This window comes from Callorhinus ursinus, unplaced genomic scaffold (genome assembly GCF_003265705.2).
Source record: "Callorhinus ursinus isolate GAN/ISIS: 27379988/994484 unplaced genomic scaffold, GSC_fseal_2.0 scaffold8, whole genome shotgun sequence".
Classification (NCBI taxonomy): domain Eukaryota; kingdom Metazoa; phylum Chordata; class Mammalia; order Carnivora; family Otariidae; genus Callorhinus; species Callorhinus ursinus.
This window is the reverse complement of record NW_027397070.1, coordinates 25877372-25901019: the sequence shown is the minus strand read 5'-3', so window position 1 is coordinate 25901019 and position 23648 is coordinate 25877372. Positions and strand designations below refer to the sequence as shown.

Below are 23648 nucleotides of genomic sequence, written 5' to 3'. Positions count from 1 at the left end.
AAAGAAAGAAAAAGAGAAAGAAAGAAAGAAAAGAAAGAAAGAAAGAAGGAAGGAAAGAAAAAGGAAAGGGAAGGAAAGGAAAGGAAAGAATAAAGGGGCGCCTGGGTGGCTCAGTCAGTTAAGCATCTGCCTCTGGCTCAGGTCATGATCTCTGGGTCCTGGGATCGAGTTCCACATTGGGCTCCCTGCTCAGTGATCTGCTTCTCCTTCTGCCCCTCCCCCGTCTCGTGTTCTCTCTCTCTCTCTCTCACTCTCTCTCTCAAATAAATGGATAAAGTCTTAAAAAAATTTTTTTAAAGAATGCCTACCAACAAAGTCACCTACAAAAGTTATAGTCTTGTAAAGAAGACAAACATTAACCAAATAATCGCACAAACATTTATTTAACTACAATGGGGGAAATGCCATAAAGGACAAGCACAGATTGCCACCTGTGCCTAAAATGGGAGCTGAGAAAGGACTTCTCTGAAAATTACCGCACTACCATTGGCAACTGAGACCGTAAAGACAAGTAGGCAGTTAGTTAGGCGAAAGGAGGGAGCAGAGACCTACAAGTGTTGCAGACAGAGCATATCCTGCGAGAGTGTGACTTGGGGTGCCAGGAGGCTAGCCGTTCTGCAACGGTGCAGGAAGGCTCGTGTGCAACACAGCAGAAGAGTACCAGTGTCCATCAGTGCACTCACCAGATTCCCAGAATCACCCCAGGTTCAACTCTGATATACAAGTTCACCGTGTGAGGAATCTTTAACTCCGGTTTCTTTAAATCCACAAGAAATGGTGCTTTGACTAGAAAGTAGAATTCATTATCAACGCCCAGAGTCAAATTCCATGTCTTTTAATCACAATCAAAAAAAAGTAATTAGTCTCATCGTTAACATGATTTCTAAGTAGCAAGCTACCACACTAAATTACCAGCAAAGTATTTTATTTTATAAACGAGGACCAGCCCACAGGAAAGTTGCCAAAACAAAAACCCCTAAAGCTAGATTTAAAAATAGCACCAGTGTGACAGGTCATCATAGGGTTTTGTTCAGTCCTTATCCTTGTCTCAAGCTAAAAACAAAGGAGACCATTCCCCTAAAAAGGTAAAGAAGTCTAAAAGAAAGTAATGAGTATTCTGCTACCTATGTCAAGCATTACTTTTTCCACTAAATAAAACCTAGTAATTAGCCATAAACCATGAAGTGGCCAGAATCAACAAACCCCTGGGGACAAGCCAGTGAGACCATTACTTGTGTGGCTAGGACTGTGTGTTACACTGACTAACAGCACTCAGTAGAAAAAACGTGGGAGAACAGATTCCTCACATCAGCCTCTCCCCAACCCCAGCTCCCCGTTTTCTCTCTCTTTCAAGGGATATAGGTAAAAAGAAAAAGCAAAAAAGTAGAGAATACACCAAGCAATAAAGTATCCCTATTAACAGCTAATTCAAAGACTGAGCTCCTGAACTGAAACCCCACCCACAAGGCCATGTTTTTCTCTCCATCCCCCCAACAGTCTTTAGGGATTCGCGCTAGACCCCAAAGCCTCTGTTAAATGGGTTTCAGACCACTGAAGTCTAGCCACAATTTTTATAGCCGACATGCCTTTTTCATTGTCACATGGGCAACTTTAAGGGCAGTGAGTTCTTTCTTTGGGAAAATATATATCGGCAAATTCATGATAGATACATACTTACAAAAATTAAAAAATATTAGCATATTCATCAGAGGAGGAAAAATGTGTTCTTTTAATGGTTTACTAGTAAAGCTGTTGTACAGAGAGGCAATTTTTCTTCCGAGTGTTGAACAGGAATGTGGAAAAGATCTGCAAGATATAATGAAACAAGCAAGGCATTCAAAATCACTCCAAGTTTTGTCGTGTGTTTTTTTCTCTTAGCATCCAAATAAAATTTCAGAGACTAACACCGGGAATTACAGGTAACTTGGCATTTAAGCAAAATGCTTTCCAGAATTGTATGCCATTAGCACAGATCAGGACTGGGCACTAAGGGAGAACAGGAGAGGAAAGCAATAAATCAGGCCCCCAACTAGCTGCTGAGAAAGCCCTGGTATGACAGAACAGGAGTGGGGGACATGAACGCACAGGAGTCAAGCCTGTTTCCTCAAGTGCATCCCCACAGAAGACCAAGGCTGGACCCCAAAGTCATCAGGAAACAGGATTCAGACTATTTAACACTTGTCACGGTTTTTTTTTTATTTTTTATCACATCACACTTTAGTGCTGTATGTATTAACTATTATTAGTCTAAAGCAGTGAATGGAAAACCATCAGATCCCCGCTCTTCTGGCTGGGTGTTAGGAAGAAATGAGCCAGTGAAAGAAAAATCCCCACTTCTGATGTGACATCCCTGGTAAGAGGGACCGTGAGGAGCAGGGTGGGGAGCGAGGGGAGTTCCTGGAGGTTGTTGCTACATCAGGGCTGGAGCCTGGTCAGGGACACAGCGGCCAGGCGCATCTTGTTTATTCTACTATTTGTTCCCTGTGACACAAACCACCTGAACCAGGAGCCATCGGCAGATAAGTTACGACTTGTCCATGAGGGGTCACTAATGCCACTTCTGTCTCTAGACACATCTCTTATGAGAGTTGAATGTCTCCTACCTTGGAGAAACGGGGGACACAGGAAGTCACTGTCACCGCTTCCTGCTTCTGGTTTTTGTCCACCTCGTCCATTAAATAAATCCCTTCCCCTGTTTTGAGCTGTCCATGTGAAGACTGCTCAGTATAATCAGATCATGAGTCTGGGGGACTGGAAAGCATGTTGGATGAACGGTCTCCCCCTGCCCCGATTTCTCTGCTAGACCAGAGCATTTTCGAAGATAGCTGTTATCACCTGTACTTCGCAAATAAGGAGACTGAAAGTTTAAGTAACCTGCCCCATGCCACAGAGTCAATGAATGACTGAGTCACGTGTACCCAGGTCTGTCTGACCCCGGAGTTCTATGAAGAGCTCCAGTGAGCTGTCACGATCCTGGTGAGTGCAACTTGCCATCGATGCAGGCAAAAATGAACCCCAGGAATAAGACTGGCTTCTGGCAAGATTCAGCCCTTAGAGAAAGTTGTTTCAGGATCCCCCTTCTCCCCTTCTGCACCCTTGGCCCTTCTTAGGGTCCCTTCTTCCTCCCATGTTCTTCTTCCTTCCTGCTCCTGTATTCTCAGGAGCCTTCTGACTCTAAAAGTCATCAAAGAGAGACCTCGAAGAAAAATTCTCCCTCAAGTGTTAATAACTAAAAAATGAGAGTGCTTATATGTTTGGAAGAGGCATGAAGAGAGAAGATAATGAATCTCCGATGAATTCTGCAGGGAATGGAAAAGAGACGTGGGCTAAGGGTAATGGGTAGCTCTCCAAGTGTATCAAACATAGGCAACTGCCTACACACAAAATTAGCAAGGAAAAAATGAAAATGATTTTTTTCATAATAGTTTAAAATATCCTCCATGAAGGTGGTAGGAAGGAAAGGACATTGTTGCTCCGATTTTAGAGATAAGAAATCAAAACCCAGAGAAGCCACTTTGAGCCCCAGATCAAGCCCAAATGGGCAGAACTGAACACAATCTGAATTCTTAGGCTTCCTTCCAGTTGGCTGGCTCAGGCTTTCTTTCTCCTGACTCTGAACTCACGCTACCCCGCCTGTTAGTCTCCCACTAAGTTATCTTTTGAAGGTAGCAGGGTGCTTGGGAAGCAGAGGCGGTAGAGGGAAATATGTTTCTGTTTTTAAAGAATAATTCATATAGGACCCTTCTCTCAAATAGCTCAAGGCACTTCTGTGAGAAGCACTGCGGGAGGAGAACAGAGTGACCATATCCCCCGGAGCATCAATAATGCACAGCAGCTTCTTTTAACTAGGGGTTGTCAATTTGACTTCCTGTAGATCAGTAGAGGATCAAAAGTCACCAGTGGCTAATAGACCTTATTCGAGTGGAGGATGCAATTTCAGCCCAGTCCCTGCCAATGGCCAGCCACATCAAACAGCCACCTTGATGCCTTGGTGTTCTTTTGCCTGCCCTTTGATCAGCCGTGGCTCTAACTGCACAGCATCCCCCAGGGGCCACAGAACTAACTGGATCATTCTTACCTTGGAATCTGAGTGGCTACAGGGCCAATCATTCATGTTCATGCTCAGAGGCACCAACTTTGGGAAGCCCAGCTCTAACCCCATATGGCAAGACAGCTATTCCAAATACTAAGACACGCGACACATCCATCCTAGGTGCCCATTCATTTGGCCAACATGTATTGATCACCGAGCATCTAAATTACACCTAGGTTCTCCTCCCTTCTTTCCTCCCCACCAAATCCTCCCTTTCCTTCATATTCACTCAAGTGTTCCTTCTTTGTTAAAGCCTCTCTATACAGACCTTCCATGGTGACCTTTCCTCTCTCTTCACCTCTCCCACTCATTACAATCGGGCCTCGGTTTGACCCTTAGTTGTTCTCTGGGGGTTTTCCCACTATTCGCCCTGGCTTCCCACTGAGAAGAACCACATGGCATCTAGTGCACCCTGTCTAGCACAGGACTGAGCACTGAAAGCAAAGTGTATTTGTTTCTTGAGGGAGAAGGAAGCAGTGCTTATTGGAAGCTTTGGGGAAGAGGGGAAGGGCTTCATATTCTCTTTTGAATTATAATTGAAAATTAATTGTGAGCTCCACAAGAGCTGAGCTTTGTGCCCAGGCCTAAACTAGTATGCAAAAGGTAGGCGATGACCAGTACTGCGGAAAGAATGAATCAGTTTATCAGCCTGCTCCTGGGGGTTTCCTTAACAGTATCCAGAAATGTAAAGACTTGGGGTGGATGGGGAGCAAGGAAGAGGTAAGTAGCCCACTGGCTTCGCCCAGCTGCTTTCCTGAGCACATTTTCCATGTTTCTGGTTCAAAGAAAACCAGTGGCGAGTGAAGACTGACTCTCCCAGGCCCATCTATCTTAAGTAGCAACGACAGCAGATGAAATTTTTGCAAAATAAATAAATAGATCCCCAAGGCATTAAAAAATGATCACTGAAAACATGTTTTGATGAATTGTTCTCCTTGAGTCACACAACACATCACCATAGATCCCGTGCTACTAGCAGCTCCAGACACACAGGCAGCCCTCTGTGGATGTTTGCGGATCTAAGCTAACTTGGTTCCAAGAAACAAAAGGATTCAGGATCCTGGATCTTGGTCTGTGCTTCCGCCTCGGTGTGTCTTAAATTAGAGCAGTAATTCTTGGTTCAGATGAAGAAACGTGCTTGTATTTTATTCTTTCAGGAAGCATCTCTTGAGACTTATTTTTTAGTAATTAGTAAGGCAAGTAAGAGAGGGTCCCCAACTCCCCACGTCCCACTCCATTATCAACAAAGCAGGTTGTTCTCTAAAAGCATGAAGTGCAGCTTTGATTCTCTGCCAAATAAATGTTAAATATCAGCCATCAACTCTAGAGAGAGCACAAAAGATAAAGGCAGAACATGTCAGCTTCCCTAGAACAACCATATCGAGGAGGTAAGGCCCAGGAATGTGCGGTTGAAAAGTGCGGTCAGTCAGGATATTCTGACTCACATTCAGATCCAACACAGAAGGGGGATGTGGGTCTACACTGCTGAGCCAGGCGAAAGCTGCTCTCTGCTCTTTGCCCTGAGCTACAGAAGGAAGAGAAGAGAGAAGATGGGTTTTTGTTTTCATCACTCAGACATTCCAAAGTGAAGTTGCCTGTGTCTGGCTGGGACTCTTGCATATTTTGTACTCAGCGAGAAACAAAACAAAGAAATATAAAGAAGAAAGGTGAACAAAAGTGCCAATACCTTCCCACCCCAACAAAAACAGATACCTGAGTCTTCTGAGTCCAGGGTCTCTAGCCAATACCTGGCTTCAACGCAAAGGAGACTGGCAATATATTGCTGGTCAATTCAGGCAGTTTAACATTACCATTTAAGCCAAGGATTTAAAATAGGAGCCAGAGGGGTCCCTGGGTGGCTCAGTTGGTTAGGTGTCTGACTCTTGATTTCCTCTCAGGTCTTGATCTCAGAGTCATGAGTTCAAGCCCAGGGTTGGGTAAGGAGTCTACTTAAAAAAAAAAAAAAAAAGAAGAAAATTTTAAAACCCTCTGATAATAGACATTTCAGAGTTAAAGGATGTAAAAAATTGGCACTTGTATGGTTTCAATGCACTATACATTTTTTTAGCATTATGGAGGGATGTTCTTTAAATACATCCAAGAGAGTTCACCCTGGGGTAGTTGGCCTTGGGATCCTTTTCCACCTACACAGGTAGGCCTTTGACCCAAGAGGACGCCATCTAAGAAAGAGTACAAGGTAGATTACTATTATTGGTCTTTAAAATGTGTCCTGAATTTTAGTAAAATGATGAAGGCAGGTAAGAGCTTGGTATAGGAATCTGAGCCATCTTTCTGGAAATCTCTATTTCAGAAGCCCCAAAGGGATGCAAGATTCTGAAAGATCAAACCCGAGAAGCAGAGGCTCTCTGGCCGGGGTAGGCGCCGAGGCCAAGAATAACGCGGTCCAAAGGGCTCGCAGAGCTTTGGGGGCCTCCGAAATGCCCCGCCCGGGACCACCGCGGGGCGCCTGATCGCCCTGCCCATCCCCCCCGGGGTTCGGGGCGGGGTGGCGGTGGGGGGGGGGGATGACAGGGCGCTGGGCCGCGGGCCACGAGCACTCACCGCAGGTTCCGCACCACCATGTCCCACCAGGACGCCACAAGGTCCTGCGCGTCCATCTCCATCCCGCGCCGTGTGGCGAGCCGCCACCGGGGAGCCGCGGCCGGGAGCCCGAGCCGCCCCCGCGGACACCCGGCCCTCCCTCCTCCCCCGCGCGGGGGCCCTGCGGGCGGCGGGCTGCACCCGGGCTTCAGCGCCCCCCACCAGCCCCCCACATCCGTGCTGGAGGAGCCAGTTTCCCACGCTTGTGGCTAGCTGCGCACGATTTTCTTTTCTACTTTATTTTATACCTGTGTGTACGTGTGTGCGCGTCCCGCGTGATGAACTGAAATAGATTTCTTACTGTGCTAGTAATAAAACGGAAGTCTGGTATCACAGCCTCAGAAGATCTGCGTGAGGGATATAAGCTTTTCTCTGCTTTGACCCGGCTTCTTTTTTTTTTTCTTTGTCCTTTCTATTTTTCCCTTTTTCTGAAGTTTACCCATCTCCAGCACCCACCCTCCCTCTCTCGCTCCCCCCCCCCCCCCCCGCCCTTGCCGTTGAGTAATGGTTTATCCGTCCACAGGGTTATGAACTACACAATTAACACCAAAATTAACACCATTTTGGCATTTGGTTTATTTAGCAACATCTAACAGAACCCCACCTTGTATCAAAAAGTTCACACCTGGAAAGGTTTGGCCTGGATACAGGCTTACATAATGCATCCTCACCCAGGGAAGCCACACAGCAAAGTATGAGGGCAAAGGTGGAAGGAAGGGAATGAGGTCTCCGTCAGATACAATTTGATGCCAGCATCCAGACTTCATCTTGGAGGCAAGGTGCAACCTCTCCAAGAGGGAATAATGTGTTGTTTTGTGGTGGCTGTGCTCTGGGTCAACAGGTAGGAGGGAGGACTGCCAAGCCACAGAAAGTGCCTAGGGACCCACCTGTTTGGGGCTGGTAGGCCAGTCTGGAGAAAAGCACCTACACCTTTCAAGAAAGGGCAGTTCTCTTCAAGGACCAGGCCATTTCCTAAAACCAGTCAGACAAGGGTGAATCTCGTTCACTGCCTCTTGTAATCTTTCTGGGGATGTCAATTTTCTGATTCGTATCAAGCTAGAAGAGGAATCACATCTGAAGGACACAAGGGAACTGAGCCTGCCTGATGAGCCAGCAGCAGGTGGGTTTTCTCAGGGCCACACCCTGCATGATGAGGAAGGTTAAGGTCCCACTCAAGCTGGTGTAAGATTCCACCCTGGAGGTGTTCACAAGATGGGTCTGGAATCCCATAGAACTTGTTTAGGGAAGCTCCGGAGGAGACCCTGGGCCATGCCATGTGGAGATGGAGTGATCAGAGCTGGGGAGCAGCAGCTGCATTTGGTCCCAGATTCTACCTCCACTTGTTCATTCAGGTGGATAGAATCAAACATTCAAATGAAATATTTGAAACGCTCAGCAAAATCTCTGAAGTTGGAAATCACGATGCCCCCCCCCTTTTTTTAAAGACTCTACATTCGGGCACCTGGGGGGCTCAGTCGGTTAAGCATCTGCCTTCAGCTCAGGTCATGATCTCAGGGTCCTGGGATGGCGTCCCGCATCAGGCTTCCTGCTCAGTGGGTTGTCTGTCTCTCCTTCTCCTTCTGCCTCGCCCACTGCTTGTGTTCTCTCTGTCTCTCTCAAATGAATAAAATCTTTTTTTTAAAGATTTTATTTATTTATTTGAGAGAGAGAATGAGATAGAGAGAGAGAGCATGAGACGGGGGAGGGTCAGAGGGAGAAGCAGACTCCCTGCTGAGCAGGGAGCCCGATGTGGGACTCGATCCTGGGACTCCAGGATCATGACCTGAGCCGAAGGCAGTCGCATAACCAACTGAGCCACCCAGGCGCCCCTCAAATGAATAAAATCTTAAAAAATAATAATAAAATAAAAGACTCTATAAATTAGGAACTCTAGGAGAAAGCTCTCCCCAACATTAATCACCCTTTTTCAAATAACACATCCTGGAAATCAGACAGCAGTCTCTGATTTGACTTGGCAGAATCTAGAACACAAACAATTCATTCATTTACTCAGCATCTATTTACTGAGCAACTTTTAAGGTGCCAACTACCACGTTGGGTACAAAGCAGGATCCTGCCTGGTAAAGAGATTTAATCTCAGGAGAAATCAGGAGAACACAGATTAGGAATTGAAGCGTGCTATAAGGGCAGAAATCAGGTCGGGGGGGTCACAGGGCCTGGATGTGGGGAGAGGAGGGAACATTTTAGGGTAATGGAGATAGTCTATATTTTGTGTGGTAGTGGTTATAAGACTATAAACTTTCACCAAAATTCATAGAATTGGAAACCTTCCAAGTGTGAATTTGACTGAATATAAATTATACCTCAACATACCTGGCTTTTGGAAAAGTGAGCTAAGAATTGTACGAATAAATTATATAAACAAACATGTCTTACATGATTTTGTAGAAATGTCAAAACAAAGCTATGGGTACAAATACTTTGGAATCCAATAGTTGGGGGTTATTTGTACTTCTAGTAGAAAAAGAAATCTCAGTTAGGGAAAGATTAATTCTACCACCAAGAAATTACTCTGGAGGGGTGCTTGGCAGGCTCAGTTGGAAGAGCATACAACTCTTGATCTCGGGGTCGTGAGTTCGAACCCCATGGGGGGTGTAGAGATTACTTAAATAAATAAAAACTTAAGAAAAAAGAGTTATTCTGGAAAAAAAGGAATGGGAGATAACACTGTCTCTCGGCTGCCACATAGCCATGAAAGCAAACTACTACTAATAAGGCATTTGAGGAGCAAAGAAGTAGCAAACAACAAATCACCAATTTTATATGATTTAAAGAAAATTTTATCTTGAAAGCAAAGAATTCATCCCCCTTGCATTTTCTTCTTTTTTAAAATTACCGCTTTATTGAGACATAACTTACATACCATAAAATTCACCCTTTGAAGTGTACAATGTGTGGTTTTACATATCCATCACCACATTTTAATTTTAGAATGTTTTCATCACTCCAAAAGGAAACCCCATACTGTTTGCTGGGTCATATGGTAATTTCGTGTTTAATCTTTGAGGAACTTCTAAACTCTTTTCCAAAGTGGCTACTCCGTGGTTCAAGCTCACCACCCTGAGTGCCTCACGTATCCGTTTGCTCACCTTCTTCACCCCTCCTCCACTTCCCATATGCAAATTAGAGAATTACAAAAACAAACAAACTGATGCTTGTGAGGTTGAAATGAAACAGTCAAAAAAAAAAAAAAGAAAGAAACAGTCAAGGGAAGTCTGGGGACAGTCCCAGATGATAGACAGTGAGTGAGGTGAGTCACTCAGAGCATTTCTTTTTCTATGCTGTTAAAGTTTTGTGTTGTCTTTGCTTATATCAGATCCAATTTAAGGACTGATTTATTATAGTTACAAGAGTGGGTGGTTATTCTCGGGTTGAACTTGAGAGTGTTAATATGAGCTTCCTTTTAGCCAAAGGGGTGATTTCTTTGAGAAGAGAGAGTGATAGGAGAGCTGAAACTGGAAGTGAAGGGCTTGAGTGCCTTCTGTCTTCCCAAGAACCCTTCACATTCCCAGACGGGGCCCACAGGCTCCCTTGTTCCGTGGCGAGAGATGGGACTCTGGTTTTCCCTGTATCTGTGGAAGCACTAAGCCAGGATTGAAGCCCAGCGGTTAAAACTCTTCCTCCTTCTCTGGATACTCTACTTCAAATTCCTCCTGCTATTCCTTAAAAGTGACTTGTTCTGCAGGCTTCCTTCCTAGCCCTGCTTCTCTTCTTGTCTTATACCAGTGTTTCCAAAACCACATGCAACTATTTGGGAAGCTTTGGGCTCAACACAATAAAATATATTCCTTTGGCCAGAATCTCAGGTCTCAAAATCGTTACTTGGTCAACATTCTTTGAGAATCTCAAGAAGAAGGTATAGAATGCAGCTTCTCTTTAAATTCATCTTGGGGCGCCTGGGTGGCTCAGTCGTTAAGCGTCTGCCTTTGGCTCAGGTCATGATCCCAGGGTCCTGGGAGGGAGCCCCGCGTTGGGCTCCCTGCTCAGCAGGGAGCCTGCTTCTCACTCCCCCTGCTTGTGTTCCCTCTCTTGCTGCCTCTCTCTATGTCAAATAAATAAATAAAATCTTAAAAAGAAAAAATCTCTTCTCCTCCTTCCCACAAACCTGCCCTGTCTTGAAGAACAGCTCATCACACACCAGGTTTCCCAAGCCACAAATTTGGGACTCACCCTGGATTCTTCTGCTTGCCTTAAGCCTAGAATTCCCTCTAGATAGAATGAAGATTATTCCTTGTTATAATATTCATTCATTTAACAAATACTGAGCTCATTTTAGAAAGTATCTGGCTTGGGAAGCTTACACTTTAATCACAAGGACTGGACCCACACCAAGGAAAAGCTGAATAACAACCTGGAGCTTTATCACTAGGTAATAAATAAATATCCATTACAGATAATATTGTGGGGCAGGCTCAGGGAGCAACATCTCTGTGGGCTGAAGAGGTCAGGCAAGGATTCCGGGAATACTGTTCTGTTGCTTGGAAACAGCTTTCGTAATGGGAGGTAATTTAAAATGGCCATCCAAAAGGCCTCGGAGGATGTTAAAACTGGAAGAAATATAAGCAATCATTTGCCGATACTCTCATTTTACATAGAGGAAACTGAGACACCCCCCAGAGACCAAATGATAGATGTTAAGCTGCATTCATTCAGTATTTATTTATTTTTTTAAGATTTTATTTATTTATTTGAGACAGAGAGAATGAGAGAGAGAGAGACAGAGCACACGAGATGGGGGAGGGTCAGAGGGAGAAGCAGACTCTCTGCCGAGCAGGGAGCCCGATGCGGGACTCGGTCCAGGGACTCCAGGATCATGACCTGAGCCGAAGGCAGTCGCTTAACCAACTGAGCCACCCAGGCGCCCTCATTCAGTATTTATTGAGTGCCCACTGCATGCCGAGGTGCAGGCGAGGCTACTACACTCATTCAAAACAGCAGGCGAGATGAGAGTCATTCTCAAAGGGCACGTGGTATCTGGCGAGAAACTAACCTATGTCAAAGCAGGGATGGCAACGTGGTGGGACCCACTGGTGGTTGTAAACTGGGTTACAAGTCCTTCCACTTACCCTGGAAAATACAAGAATTAAAATAGTTAATCACAGGTTAGTTATTTCTGCTTGGTTGAGTCATCAGGGTGGAAGAATCCACCACCACCCACAGTGCCCGGTCAACCCATCAGATAGCCAGGTAGGAGATTCTGAAGTAATCTTTACAGTGTCCACTCAAGGGAAGGCAACGCGGCCTGAATTTTTGTGAAGTACAAACACCACAGGTTGGTATTAGGACAACACAGACAGCACTGGGGGAGAGTCTCACCAGCAGGGATTTTTTTTTTTTTACTTCTACTTGAGTTATTTTTAAAATGTCCCTCTAACAAATTCAGAGGAGGGTACTTCCATAACCACAGCCCAACCTTAGGAAAACAGTGACACGGGGTTTTCACTCCCAAGGAAACCTAACAGGAAAAGCTAAACGATGAGGTGAAAATATATTCATCTTCCTGAAAATGAAGGCACACTCCTGGAGAAATTGTGGAAGACAGGAAAAAATGTCACAGCTGTACATAGGGTAAACAGGAACTGGCTTTGCAATCCCAGGAGAGCAGAGATTTCCAATTCTGGGCTTTCTGGATGCCTGACAGGAGTTTGAAGTCATCTATTTCTCATTGTTTGTACAATCTCCAAAGTCGGTCCTGAAAGGAGCCTCATTTCCTTAGTTCCCCTGTTCATGCCCCCAGCGTCTATGTGCTCCCAGCGCAGCTTGAAATTAGCGTACTTTTTCATCTTTGCCTTTAGTTTTTTTTAAAGCAGCCTGGAGAGACCTCATGAGACCCGATGGGCCTGCGTGCTGGACTGCCCTGCGGAGGGATGTCAGGTAGCCTTCATTATCCTCACCCGGCCTGCCTTTGCATGCATGGAACAACCTGTCCCTAGAGAGGAGTTTTAAAATAATAATATGTAGTGTCAGATGAGATCATAGATATGAAAGCTCTTCTTTGAAGTTAAAAAAAATTTTCAGCCTGCAAATGCATAGTATTGAGATTATTTATTAATGAATGTATTTGATACTGTCTTTGTCCAGCTCCTAGGTGTATTTGCATGCATTCATTTAAAAATACAATCATCAGCATTATGGCTTATAGACTAACGTAGAAGTTTAATGACTGATAAATACTAATACATACGCAGATGTACAGAGGAGGCCATAGGGCCGATCTCTTCTATTTCATCACCAACCAAAAGGAATTAAAAATTGACATCACAGGAGACTCTCTTCCTTCCCCACGGTGTGAGAGACAAAGGAATGTCGGGGGGGGGCGGGGCAGGGGATGCTCTTCACTCTTCTGCCTGCTAAAGGCAGAAGGATAGCAACTCCCAAAGGAGCCCTCCCAACCCAGGAGTCCACAAATTACTTAGCAAACACCAGCCCCGGAGAGGTGAGTGTTGAATAGCACTGTGAGGTGACCTGCTAAGGCATTTTTAAACAGAGGGGCTATAGGGTTTAGCATACGATCCCATAGTCTTGCAATATACGAATCAGGAATCCTTGCCGTGTTTGACATTCCTTGTCAAGTTGGGAACAGCATGGGGTTCCCCAGCACCTAGCGTAATGCCTGGCACAAAGCAGGTGCTCGGTAAGTCTTTTGCAAGATGAATCAATAACTGGAAAACTTGAATCTGTTCAGCAGCCAGTCCAGCACTACAAAATCCTACCGTGTCCATCACCATACATTTTCTAGAGGCCCCTCTGGCATTCTCTGATTCACACCTGTAAAATTCTGAACTGCATGATGATGGGAAAATAGAACCCAAGACCGGCAAAAGTGCTAGAAGGCCTAGTGGCCTATTGCGGGTGCACTGCCTTATTCTTGCTTTCCCCACCCAGCGCCACGTTGCAAGGTTAGTACGGCCGTTGTGCCCTCTATAAGGGTGGGGTCCCGCCCCACTCTGCCTTTGACCCATCTGAGGATTTGACACGCACCCCTTCTCCTGCTCAACCCCACTCAACAAGCATTTTTACAAATCCAACCGCACATGTTATGCCATGCCAGGCATTGTGGAGAAGAGCAGAAATTATAAGATATGGCTCCTGATCTCAAGAGCTAAGATGATAGTTAGGGAAACTCTGCATTATTTTTTATTTATTCTAAAAGCGTTTATTGAGCATATGCACTAAGTACTGTTCTAAGTGCTGGGGATTCAATGTTAACCAGAGCAAAGACCTTCCCTGCTCTTATGATGCTGACATTCTAGAGGGCGCAGACAAAAACTCATCATACAAATAAGCACATAATACAAATTCAGGTAAGTGCTATTAAAATGAAATCAGGTCATGGAGAAACTATTTTATCTGAGATCTTAATAACAAGACTTGAGGACAGAGTTCCAGCCAGAGAGAAGAACAAGTTCAACATCGCCCAGGTGGGCACACAAATTTGATGTGTTCAGTAATACAGGCTATCCGTTCCATGCCCTTCACAGCTTCCCTTTGGGAGCAGACATGGGGTTGGGTGTAAGAGAATTTACCTTCGGGAAGCTACAGCATCCTATGTGGGCACGAAATTTGACTAGATCTGTTTGATTACTTTGGAGGAGGTAAAGCCCACGTCTTCTCCCTCAGAGCTATTTTTGGATTGAGCAGCGAAAAATCGATCAGATCCACAGACAAGCACTCAGGAACCACAGAAGGTTGCAGGTGGCAGGTGACTTTGGGAAGTGAGTGACACTAGGGCTACCCCTGCAGAATAGAAAGAATCTGGGATGAGTGTTAGGATCAAGTGGCCATTTCCTCCAGGCAGGTGATGTTTCTGCAAGAGGGAGCAACCCCTTGATCTATTCAGGATGGAAGGCATTTTCCCAATTCCATCCAGGACAACATGATATTCTGTGTGACTCCCTGTTGCTATGAAGCAAGAAGCAACTAAAATAAACTACATGGATGAGCAAGAAACAGGAAGAATTGGTGCTTAGTACAAACCCACAGAGGCAGGCTGGTTCACATCAAGATGCTGATCCTGTCAGCTCACTAAAGACAAAGGTAGCAGGTGAGCACAAGGAGGTTGCACTTTGATGTGTATTTGTCTGAGCCATTTTTCAGAAATTATCTCACATAGGAGACTTTTTGTGCAAACTTTCGATCATCCTGAATATAGGATTTTTATTGAATGGTATAAAATATAATGTAATGCACATCAGTGAATAAGTCATGTAGTTTCTCTGCAAGGGGGTAGCATTAGTAAGACTCACATTGATAGTATAATCATAACCCCTCCCTCTAAGGATTACATTTTAAATGTATCCTTCCAGCAAAGGCAGGATGAATTGAAAAAAAGAAAAAAGGTGATATAATGATGTCTTCTAAAACGAAAGACTTATTAAAACCTCACCTGGGTCATACAGCTCTCACTAACAAGCTTAAGCATTGCTTTAATTCTGTGTGATTTATTGTCATGGGAGTTAATGGACTGGCGGGGGGAGGGATCCACCATTTATTTGTGAAGCAGAAAACTGTGTTGTTATTTTCAGATCAGACACAGGGAGGCAGCAGTAAGCCAATGAGGAGCGTAAACAATGGTAACCGCTTGGAGGCCGAAAGTTGGCTTGCTAGCTGTTTAAAATCATTTATAACTCCAGGTCGCCTGGGTGGCTCAGTTATTAGGCGTCTGCCTTCAGCTCGGGTTGTGATCCCAGAGTCTTGGGATCAAGCCCCGCATCGGGCTCTTCGCTCCGCGGGAAGCCTGCTTCTCCCTCTCCCACTCCCTCTGCTTGTGTTCCCTCTCTCACTGTTGTCTCTCTCTGTCAAATAAGTAGAATCTTTAAAAAATAAAAAATAAAATTACTTATAACCCCAACAGGAACACTTTATTTAAAAGACTTTAAAATTAAACATTAGAAGAATTTTCTGTTCTAGCATGTTTTCTGCTCCCCGTTCGTGCTTACTTTCCCTACTTCCTAAATGTTTTTGCTTTTCCTACTGACGATTTTCTTTTTTTACGATTTTTTATTTTTGCACACCCAACGTGGGGATCGAACTCAATCCTGAGATCAAAAGTTGCCTGCTATACTTCTGAGCGAGTCAGCCAGGCGCCGCGACCCTTTTCTTTTTTAATCCACGTAGGAGTTGGAGCATTTTAAAGCTCACAAAGGTATCTCTGACTAGTCCAAGGTGAACACGGTGTTCCCACCCCACAGAAAGCCAGCTAACTCCTCCTCGACGGGCACGAGGTAACCAGGACCGCCTTAGGGGGAGAACCCTCTGTGGGCTGCCCCTGACAACACTGTTAGAGCAAATTGGTTTCCAAGGGCTCCTTTCCTTTAAACCCTCTTCCTCCCCAAAGAGGAAGATTGGTCTCAGCCCTGTCTGTCTGAAAACTGTGTGGGCACTGCAGGCTGGGCATTCCGGGAACAAAGGTACCACAGCCAATCCATCTTTCACCCGCAATTGAGGGTGAGAGAGAGAGAGAGAGAGAGAGAGACACGCCTGGAAGCAAAGGATGGGGGTGCCGGCTGAGGGCAGGCTGGTCCACCCCAAGCGGGTGTTGGCAATGACACCCCAGCCAGGGAGGGTCTGGGCCCCCCCCCCCCCCCCCCCCCCCCCCCCCCGCCCCCCCGGCTCCCCCCCGCCCCCCCCCCCTCCTGCCCCCCCCCAAAGGCCCTTTTTTGTCCCCCCGTCCGGGGTCGTCGATAGACCCGGCCGGGGCTGCCCTCCCGGCTCCCAGCTTTCCGCTCGCGGAGCCGTGGCTTCTGCGGGCCTACGCCCCGGCGCCCAGGGCCTCCCCCCGCCCGCGCCTGCCCGCACCGGTGGCACGAGGGACGGGGCTGCCAGGGAAGGTGGCACCGGGGCCGACGTCCCTCCTCCCGCCTCCGCTGCCAGGTCCCCGCGCCCAGCCCAGCCCTGAAACAGCGAGCCTTCCCTCGCTCGTCCCACAGCGGGCCTCCAACCCAGACCTTTCGAACTTGAACCCTGCGGCCCCGGCGTAGGCGGCCTGACCGCACAGGGCGTCCCAAAACGCTGGGAACCTCCTGACCGCGCTCTGAGCGTGGGCCATTTCTCCTGGGGTCACCGCGAGGAAGGGCGCAGCCGAGAGTCAACACCGCAGACCGTCTCTGATGGAAAGGGCTCCTGGTACGTGTCATATTTTAAATCGTTTCTTCCTTCCGCTATTAAAAAAAAAAAAAAGTGTGGTAAGCATTTCCATCCATTTTGTCTCTCTGGACAAATCCAGGCATAATTTTACATTTCTGATTTTTTTTAAAGATTTTTATTTATTTATTTGAGAGAGCGAGAATGACAGAGAGAATGCACACGAGAGGGGGCAGGGTTGGAGAGAGGAGCAGACTCCCCGCTGAGCGGGGAGCCTGATGCGGGACTCGATCCCGGACTCCAGGATCGTGACCTGAGCCAAAGGCAGCCGCTTAACCGACTGAGCCACCCAGGCGCCCACATTCCTGATTTTTTGAGCATGGCTGTAGCCCTACGGAACACAACGGCGAGCCTCCCTGGGTGTGTTTTTAAATCTGCACAGAAGCAGAGATTGCCTATGGGGAATAGGCAGTTTGAGGTTTTTGTTTGTTTGTTTTTCCTTTCTACCCTTCTGCATGGTTTCACCTTTTCCCAAGAAACATGAATTCTTCTGTCATGTTTGAAAAGGAAAGAATGAGGACGGCTCTGGCTGAAGTCAGGGTCCTTGCCACACTGGATGTGCCCTCCACAGGGCTCACGCGGCAGGTGATTCTCTTCCATTCTTAAAGCTATGCTTCAATTCCTGCTCTCTCTGTTGTAGTCTCCTTTGCTAGAAGAGTATTGAGCGGCTGTCCTATCCTTGGATGCCTATTTGCTGAGGAACAGGCCCAGGGCTTCCTAGTCGCCCAGCGTCCTGTGCACCACCCTCCCCCTACACACTGCAGGTTTTTCCCCTTTTTCAGAAGCCTGATGCTATCAGGCCCAAGAATTGGCCAGGGAAGTGCTCACTACAGACAGGACCTCTCAGAAAAACGGTCAGGTAAGTCCACGCTGTATATGATACTTGGAAAAGCAAATTGTCAGGAGAGTAGGAGAGAACTGGCTCCTCTTTAACACTTTGTCCTTTGATTTGCATTCTCTCTTTAATCCATTCAGCCTCTCAACACCCACCCCGTGCAGTTCCTGGGTTACAAAAGGAGGGAGCCACATCCCGCACCCAGAGGACCACACATTCGGTGCGGGATGCAGTTAAGTGATGGGTTGGTGGGAGCCACAGAGCCCGAGCCTCGCCCAGCCCCACCAGCCCAGGTCCTGGAAGGTTCTCAGGAGGAGGAGATGCCTGAGCCGAGTCTGAAAGGACCGTTGGCCAAGCAGGAAACATGAGAAAATCCATTCCTCATGAGGCAAACATTAAATAATAACAGGGTCCCTCTGTCGTTGAGCTTCTCTATACCTCATGCCCCCCCCCCGTCAATTCTGAACACTTTGCGTGTGTTTCTCACAACCCTGTGGGGCAAGTGCTCTTATGGCTCCATTTTAAAGCTGAGGTCCCTGAGGCACAGAGGATGGACTGATTTTTTTTAAGGTCACGCACATAATGAGCGGTGCAGCCAGGATTTGAACTGAGGCAGTCTGGCTCCAGAGCCCTTGCTCTAACCCCCAATTATCCTCCAGTTTGGGTGACTCCAGAAGTGAGAGGTGACTGGAACAGAGTTGCAGGAGCTGGGTGGAAAGGTGGGCAGAAGCCACAGGATGCTAAGGGACCCAAATTTTATAACTGAGGATGGGGAGAGGATTGGAAACAATGGAGTGCCGTATCAGATTTGGGTTTTAGGGATATCTGTGCTTCTGGAAGGATTGGTGAGGCAAAGCTAGGGCAGGAGCAAGGTGGCTGTGAGCCATCTAATGGACAAGTGAGGCGGTCAAGCCAGGTGGAGAAGGTAGATGAATCTGAGCTCTACTGAGGAGACAAGGCCTGATACTTAGCACCCAGTTTAGGGGACGGGATGGGGGGGGGGTTGGCTCAGGTATGCTGGGCACACGGCAATAATAAGATCAGGCTTCGAAGGGAGGGGAGGAGACAGTTAGGGGCCTGTGGAGATCCCATGCAGACAGAGGACCCTAATTAGGTCATTGGCAGCCGGAACAGAAAAGAGGAGGCAAGTGCCGGAGATCATTTTAAAGCAGGCATACTTAACCTGGGAAGAACTCAAGGGGTTTGTGGTCTTGTAGGGGAGAAACATTATATCTTTATTTTTACCTTTCTCTTACTAAAATGTATCATATTCTCTGATGATTAATATAAAAACCCTACTGTAGCAACATTAGCAATATTTATGGCTCTATCATCAATAGAAATCACAGATTTTTCACTTCACATTTCAGCAGGTATCTCTGAGTATCGTTTGTGTTCATCACTACTTTAAAATAATGGTAATTAGACCTGACATTGGATCTGAGTATTTAATACTATATTAATGCATTATTACATGTATTACTATATCAAAACTTTTTATAATTTCATAAACCATATTTCAAAAAAAATATTTCCTTTGTGATCCTTTGTATTGTATTTTATGCTCTGAAAAGCATTATTATTTTTTTTTAAATTTTATTTATTTGACAGAGAAAGAGAGAGAACACAAGCAGGGGGAGTGGGAGAGGGAGAAGCAGGTTTCCCCCTGAGCAGGGAGCCCGATGCGGGGCTCGATCCCAGGACCCCAGGATCATGACCCGAGCTGAAGGCAGACGCTTAACGACTAAGCCACACAGGCGCCCCTAAAAAACATTATTCTTGAAGCAATCCAAAGTCTTCACCATGCTGCCGAGAGGTTTAATGATTCAAAAAAAAAAATTAAGAACACCTGACTGAGGGGTGCCTGGGTGGCTCAGTCAGTTAAGCGTCTGCCTTCAGCTCAGGTCATGATCCCGGGGTCCTGGGATCGAGCCCCGCATCAGGCTCCCTGCTCAGTGGGGAGTCTGCTTCTCCCTCTCTCTCTGCTGATCCCCCCCCCCGTGCTTGTGCTCTCTCTTTCTCTCTGTCAAATAAAGAAATAAAATATTTTTTTAAAAAAAGAACACCTGACTGAAAAGTAAGATAAGTCATGCTTGTTAATGGTTGGTGATGAGGAGCGAGAGAGAAGGAGGTAAGCAAGGAAGCTGCAAGAGTACCTGGGTGACTGGCGGTGGCACCTTCCACCATGGAGAACACGGAGGGAGGAGAGGTTTGGGGAGGACGGCGAGGAGGATCTTCATTTGTGAAGATGGTAGGGATGAAAAGCAGTTAGAGCTTTCCAGTGGAAAGCTGGAACCGTGGCTACGAAGTTCAGGATCGACTGCAGGAATAGAAATCTCATTGCTGAGTCAAGCAGAGACTTGTCACAGAATCAACAGGCATATCCAGGAAGAGCATGGGAGCTGGGGAGACAAGCAGCCGGAGCCTGGGGGACACTGGTAGGTACTTAAGGGAACCTGGGAAGGAGAGGCAGTGGCAAAAGAAACCGAGATCAAGTGGTCAGAGGGGAAGGACGGGAACCAGGAGACCTGGCCATGGGGGCCAGGACCAAAAGGATGCAGGGCAGAGTGGGGAAGACATCGGCAGAGGCAGCTGAGAGGCCCCCTGGGAGGAGGACCAGTGGCCAGAGGCCGGCAGTGACAACTCTAGGGAACGGTTCCCAGAAGCTGCAAGAAACCAGATCTCAATGCAGTGAGGAATGAGGAAGCAGAGGCCCATATATAGGAGCTTCTCTTTCAAAACATTTAATGGAGAGAGGGGGCAAGAGTCAGGAAGCTTCTAAAATAGAGGAAGGCAGGGAGTGGGTGGGCAGAATCAGGGGATGACACTTCTGAGCGTGCTTGTGGTGTGACGGGGAAGAGCCAGTGGAGAGCCACCCAAAGGTGGGGACAGAGGGGCTGGAAGCGGTGGGTGAGTAGGGTCAGGGGCCAGGGGTCATCAGGGCACACGGGGAGGGAATGAGTAGGGCCATCTGGTCCTCTTCCAGGACAGAAGATGTTAAGTATAACAGAACACACAGCTCAGTCTGGACGAGGTGAGAAGGAAAGGCAAAGCATTCCCTCATTCCTGTTTCCTCCTGGTAGAAGTGGGTCCAGGGCTTGTGGGCCTGAAATGCATGCAGTTTGGGAGGAGGGCCTGTTTAAGAAAAAACACACAATTTACAAAATCAAAATTAGGGACAAAATGGATATTATTTAGAATGAGAAAAGAAGTCACACAAATTACATCACAAACCCTATAAAATTCAGAAAATAATATGATTTATATTCATTGACTGGCATGTTTCTACAATACTTTATTTGCCCCTACATATATGGCTATAGACTCTGATTATCTCAAAATGAAAATAATTTTGTAATATTTTCTAAAGAGAGAGTAGAAGAATTCAATATTTCTTCTCATGTGCTTGGTTGAAATTTATTTTTTAATATCGATAGGTGGGACGCATAAAGCTTGCAACCTCACACACACGCTTGCTGTTTGTAGTACTGCTATGGGGTTCCGGTCTGCAAATGCAGGAATTACAATTCTCTCTAACCTAATTCCCATTCAAAAAGAAAAAAGAAGTATAATGTGTGTCTTAGCTTGGGCTACTAAAACAAAATACCCTAGATGGGGTGGCTTAAACAACAGACATTTACTTCTCCCATATCTGGAGGCCGGGAAGTCTGAGATCAGGTGCCTGCTGGGTCGGGTTCTGGTGAGAGCCCTCCCTGGCTTGCAGAGGCTATGCTCACACGGCAAAGAGAAAAACAGCAAGCTCTCTGGTCTCTTCTTATAAGGCCACTAACTCCATCATAAGGACCCCAACCTCATGACCTCATCTAAACCAAATTACCTCCTGAAGGCCCCATCTCCAAACACCATCCCATTGGGTGTTAGGGCTTCAACGTCTAAATGGGGGGGCATTCAATCCATCAAAATACATTAACAATTATTAATGTTGCATTATCTAGTGTGTTCCTGATTTCTGTTCTGACTATGCCCTGAGAACCAAATCCTCTACTTGTAATTTTATACATCAGAGGATTATAAGAACTTTCCAACTTTCCAGAAGACCAGCTTCTGGCTCTGTACATTTCAAACCCTGTTTTCCCCTCAACCCCCATGCGCCTGCTGTCAGCCTGTATGGGACCCCTCTCTTCACCGTGTCCCACACTGTACCTACGGCGCAGTGGGTGGTAGGAAGCCTGGGAGCTGCCTCTACACCGGGATGGCCAGCAGTAACTGAAATTGATGTGGAAGTGACCCAAACACATAGATGTTCCCCACTAAACTCAAACTAAATGTGTCTCCAACTTTACGTCGTTAGCTAACTCCCCAAATGCCCACAGCCACCTCAATGCTACCTAACACAGCGGCATCTTAACCAGTGCAATTAAAATATCTTACTTTTATATATATATATATATAGTGAACGCTGTGAAGTGTGCAAGACTGTTGAATCACAGACCTGTACCTCTGAAGCAAATAATACATTATACGGTTAAAAAAAAAAAGAAGATAGCAGGAAGGGAAGAATGAAGGGGGCGACATCGGAGGGGGAGACAAACCATGAGAGACAATGGACTCTGAGAAACAAACTGAGGGTTCTAGAGGGGAGGGGGATGGGGGGATGGGTTAGCCTGGTGATGGGTATTAAAGAGGGCACATTCTGCATGGAGCACTGGGTGTTATACGCAAACAATGAATCGTGGAACACTACATCAAAAACTAATGATGTAATGTATGGTGACTAACATAACATAATAAAATATATATATATATCTTACTTTTGCAAACTTGATAAAAGCTCCACATAAACACATTGCTGGGGTCTCTCTCAGGGCCTGGGAAGTGAGTGACCTCACCCAGCAAGGAGCTTTCCCTTCAAGGTGATTCTATCTCTGCCTAGAGGGCACAGGCTGTGAAGGGGAGGCTGGGAGCCATGATGAGACAGCTATTTCAACTAGCTGACAATTGCGTAGTGCCTACCAGGGGAAATGTTACTTGTGTATTAAGTCATTTAATCCTCTTAATGACGCGGTGATGTTGGTACTGTGAAAATCTTCATTTTACGGATAGGGCAACTGAGTAATAAAGATATTATGCAACTTGCCTGGGCTCACACATGTAGTAAATGCCAGACCTGGGATTTGAACCCAGGCAGTCTGGCTCATACTTGTACCCAGTACAGGAAGCAGTCTCTCCACAGCACAGCTCACAACCTCCACTGCCCTCTAGGACTCTGCAGTCCTGCCTATACCTTTCTGACAGTATATATTTTACTTATTTGCCTGTTTGCTGTCCCTTGCTACTAAAATATAAACTCTCTGAGGGCAGAACTGTGTATTTTGCTCACTGCTGTCTCCCTGCACCTGGAATAGTGCTTAGCCCATGGTAGGTGTATAGTAAATATTTTCTGTTTATCATAAATTCTTTAGCATTCTCCTAAACGTTTTTTTAAAGAATTTATTTATTTATCTGAGATAGAGGGAACATGGGGGAAGGGGTGGGACAGAGGGAGAGGGAGAAGCAGACTCCCCGCGGAGCAGGGAGCCTGCCATTGGGCTCATTCCCAGGACCCCGAGATCATGACCTGAGCTGAAGGCAGACGTGTATACCAACTGAGTCACCCAGGCACCCCTGTTCTTCTAAACTCTTTAAGAAGTAATCTATTTGAAAAAAAAAAGAAGTAATCTATTCAGAAAACTGCAAAAGAAAGTGAAAATAAGAGGAAATACCCCCCAAAACGGGGAAATTGTGGCTCACTTGAAATCGAGGGGAGAAAATGAACTTTATTATATATTTTGAATATATACATAATATATTCAACACAGTTCTGTCCTAAGTGTTTGTGATTCATGTTATCTAGTCCCATGTGTCTCAGATCAGGTTGGTTATACAGGGAACCAACTAGGAGTGATCAGATCGTCTTGAATTTCAGATGCTCTTGAGTGCCCAGTTGAGGCTTGA

General features: G+C 46.2%; 2 protein-coding genes across 12 annotated transcripts in view; one reads left to right on the top strand and one right to left on the bottom strand.

Annotated features, from left to right (window-relative positions):
* The window catches only part of ABHD12B (abhydrolase domain containing 12B), a 49508-nt gene extending 42732 nt beyond the window's left edge, over nt 1-6776 (bottom strand). For both annotated transcript variants that reach the window (XM_073895214.1, XM_073895215.1), the window contains exons 1-3: nt 6656-6776; nt 1679-1806; nt 684-786 (exon numbers count right to left, since the gene is read on the bottom strand). In XM_073895214.1, coding sequence (XP_073751315.1) covers nt 684-786; nt 1679-1806; nt 6656-6717 — 293 coding nt within the window. In that variant the 5' untranslated portion in view covers nt 6718-6776. The remainder of the gene's footprint in view (nt 1-683; nt 787-1678; nt 1807-6655) is intronic.
* Nucleotides 1-23648, top strand: part of PYGL (glycogen phosphorylase L) — a 101379-nt gene that overhangs the window by 62928 nt on the left and 14803 nt on the right. Inside the window, exons 21-22 of one of the 10 annotated variants that reach the window (XM_073895204.1) lie at nt 1879-1919; nt 6405-9912. The exons of 4 other annotated variants lie outside the window; for them this stretch is intronic. In XM_073895204.1, coding sequence (XP_073751305.1) covers nt 1879-1919; nt 6405-6472 — 109 coding nt within the window. In that variant the 3' untranslated portion in view covers nt 6473-9912. Of the gene's footprint in view, nt 1-1878; nt 1920-2803; nt 2841-3755; nt 3890-6404; nt 9913-23648 lie in introns of those variants that run through there. 5 more of the 10 variants (XM_073895202.1, XM_025870067.2, XM_025870064.2 and 2 more) reach the window with 5 other exon arrangements.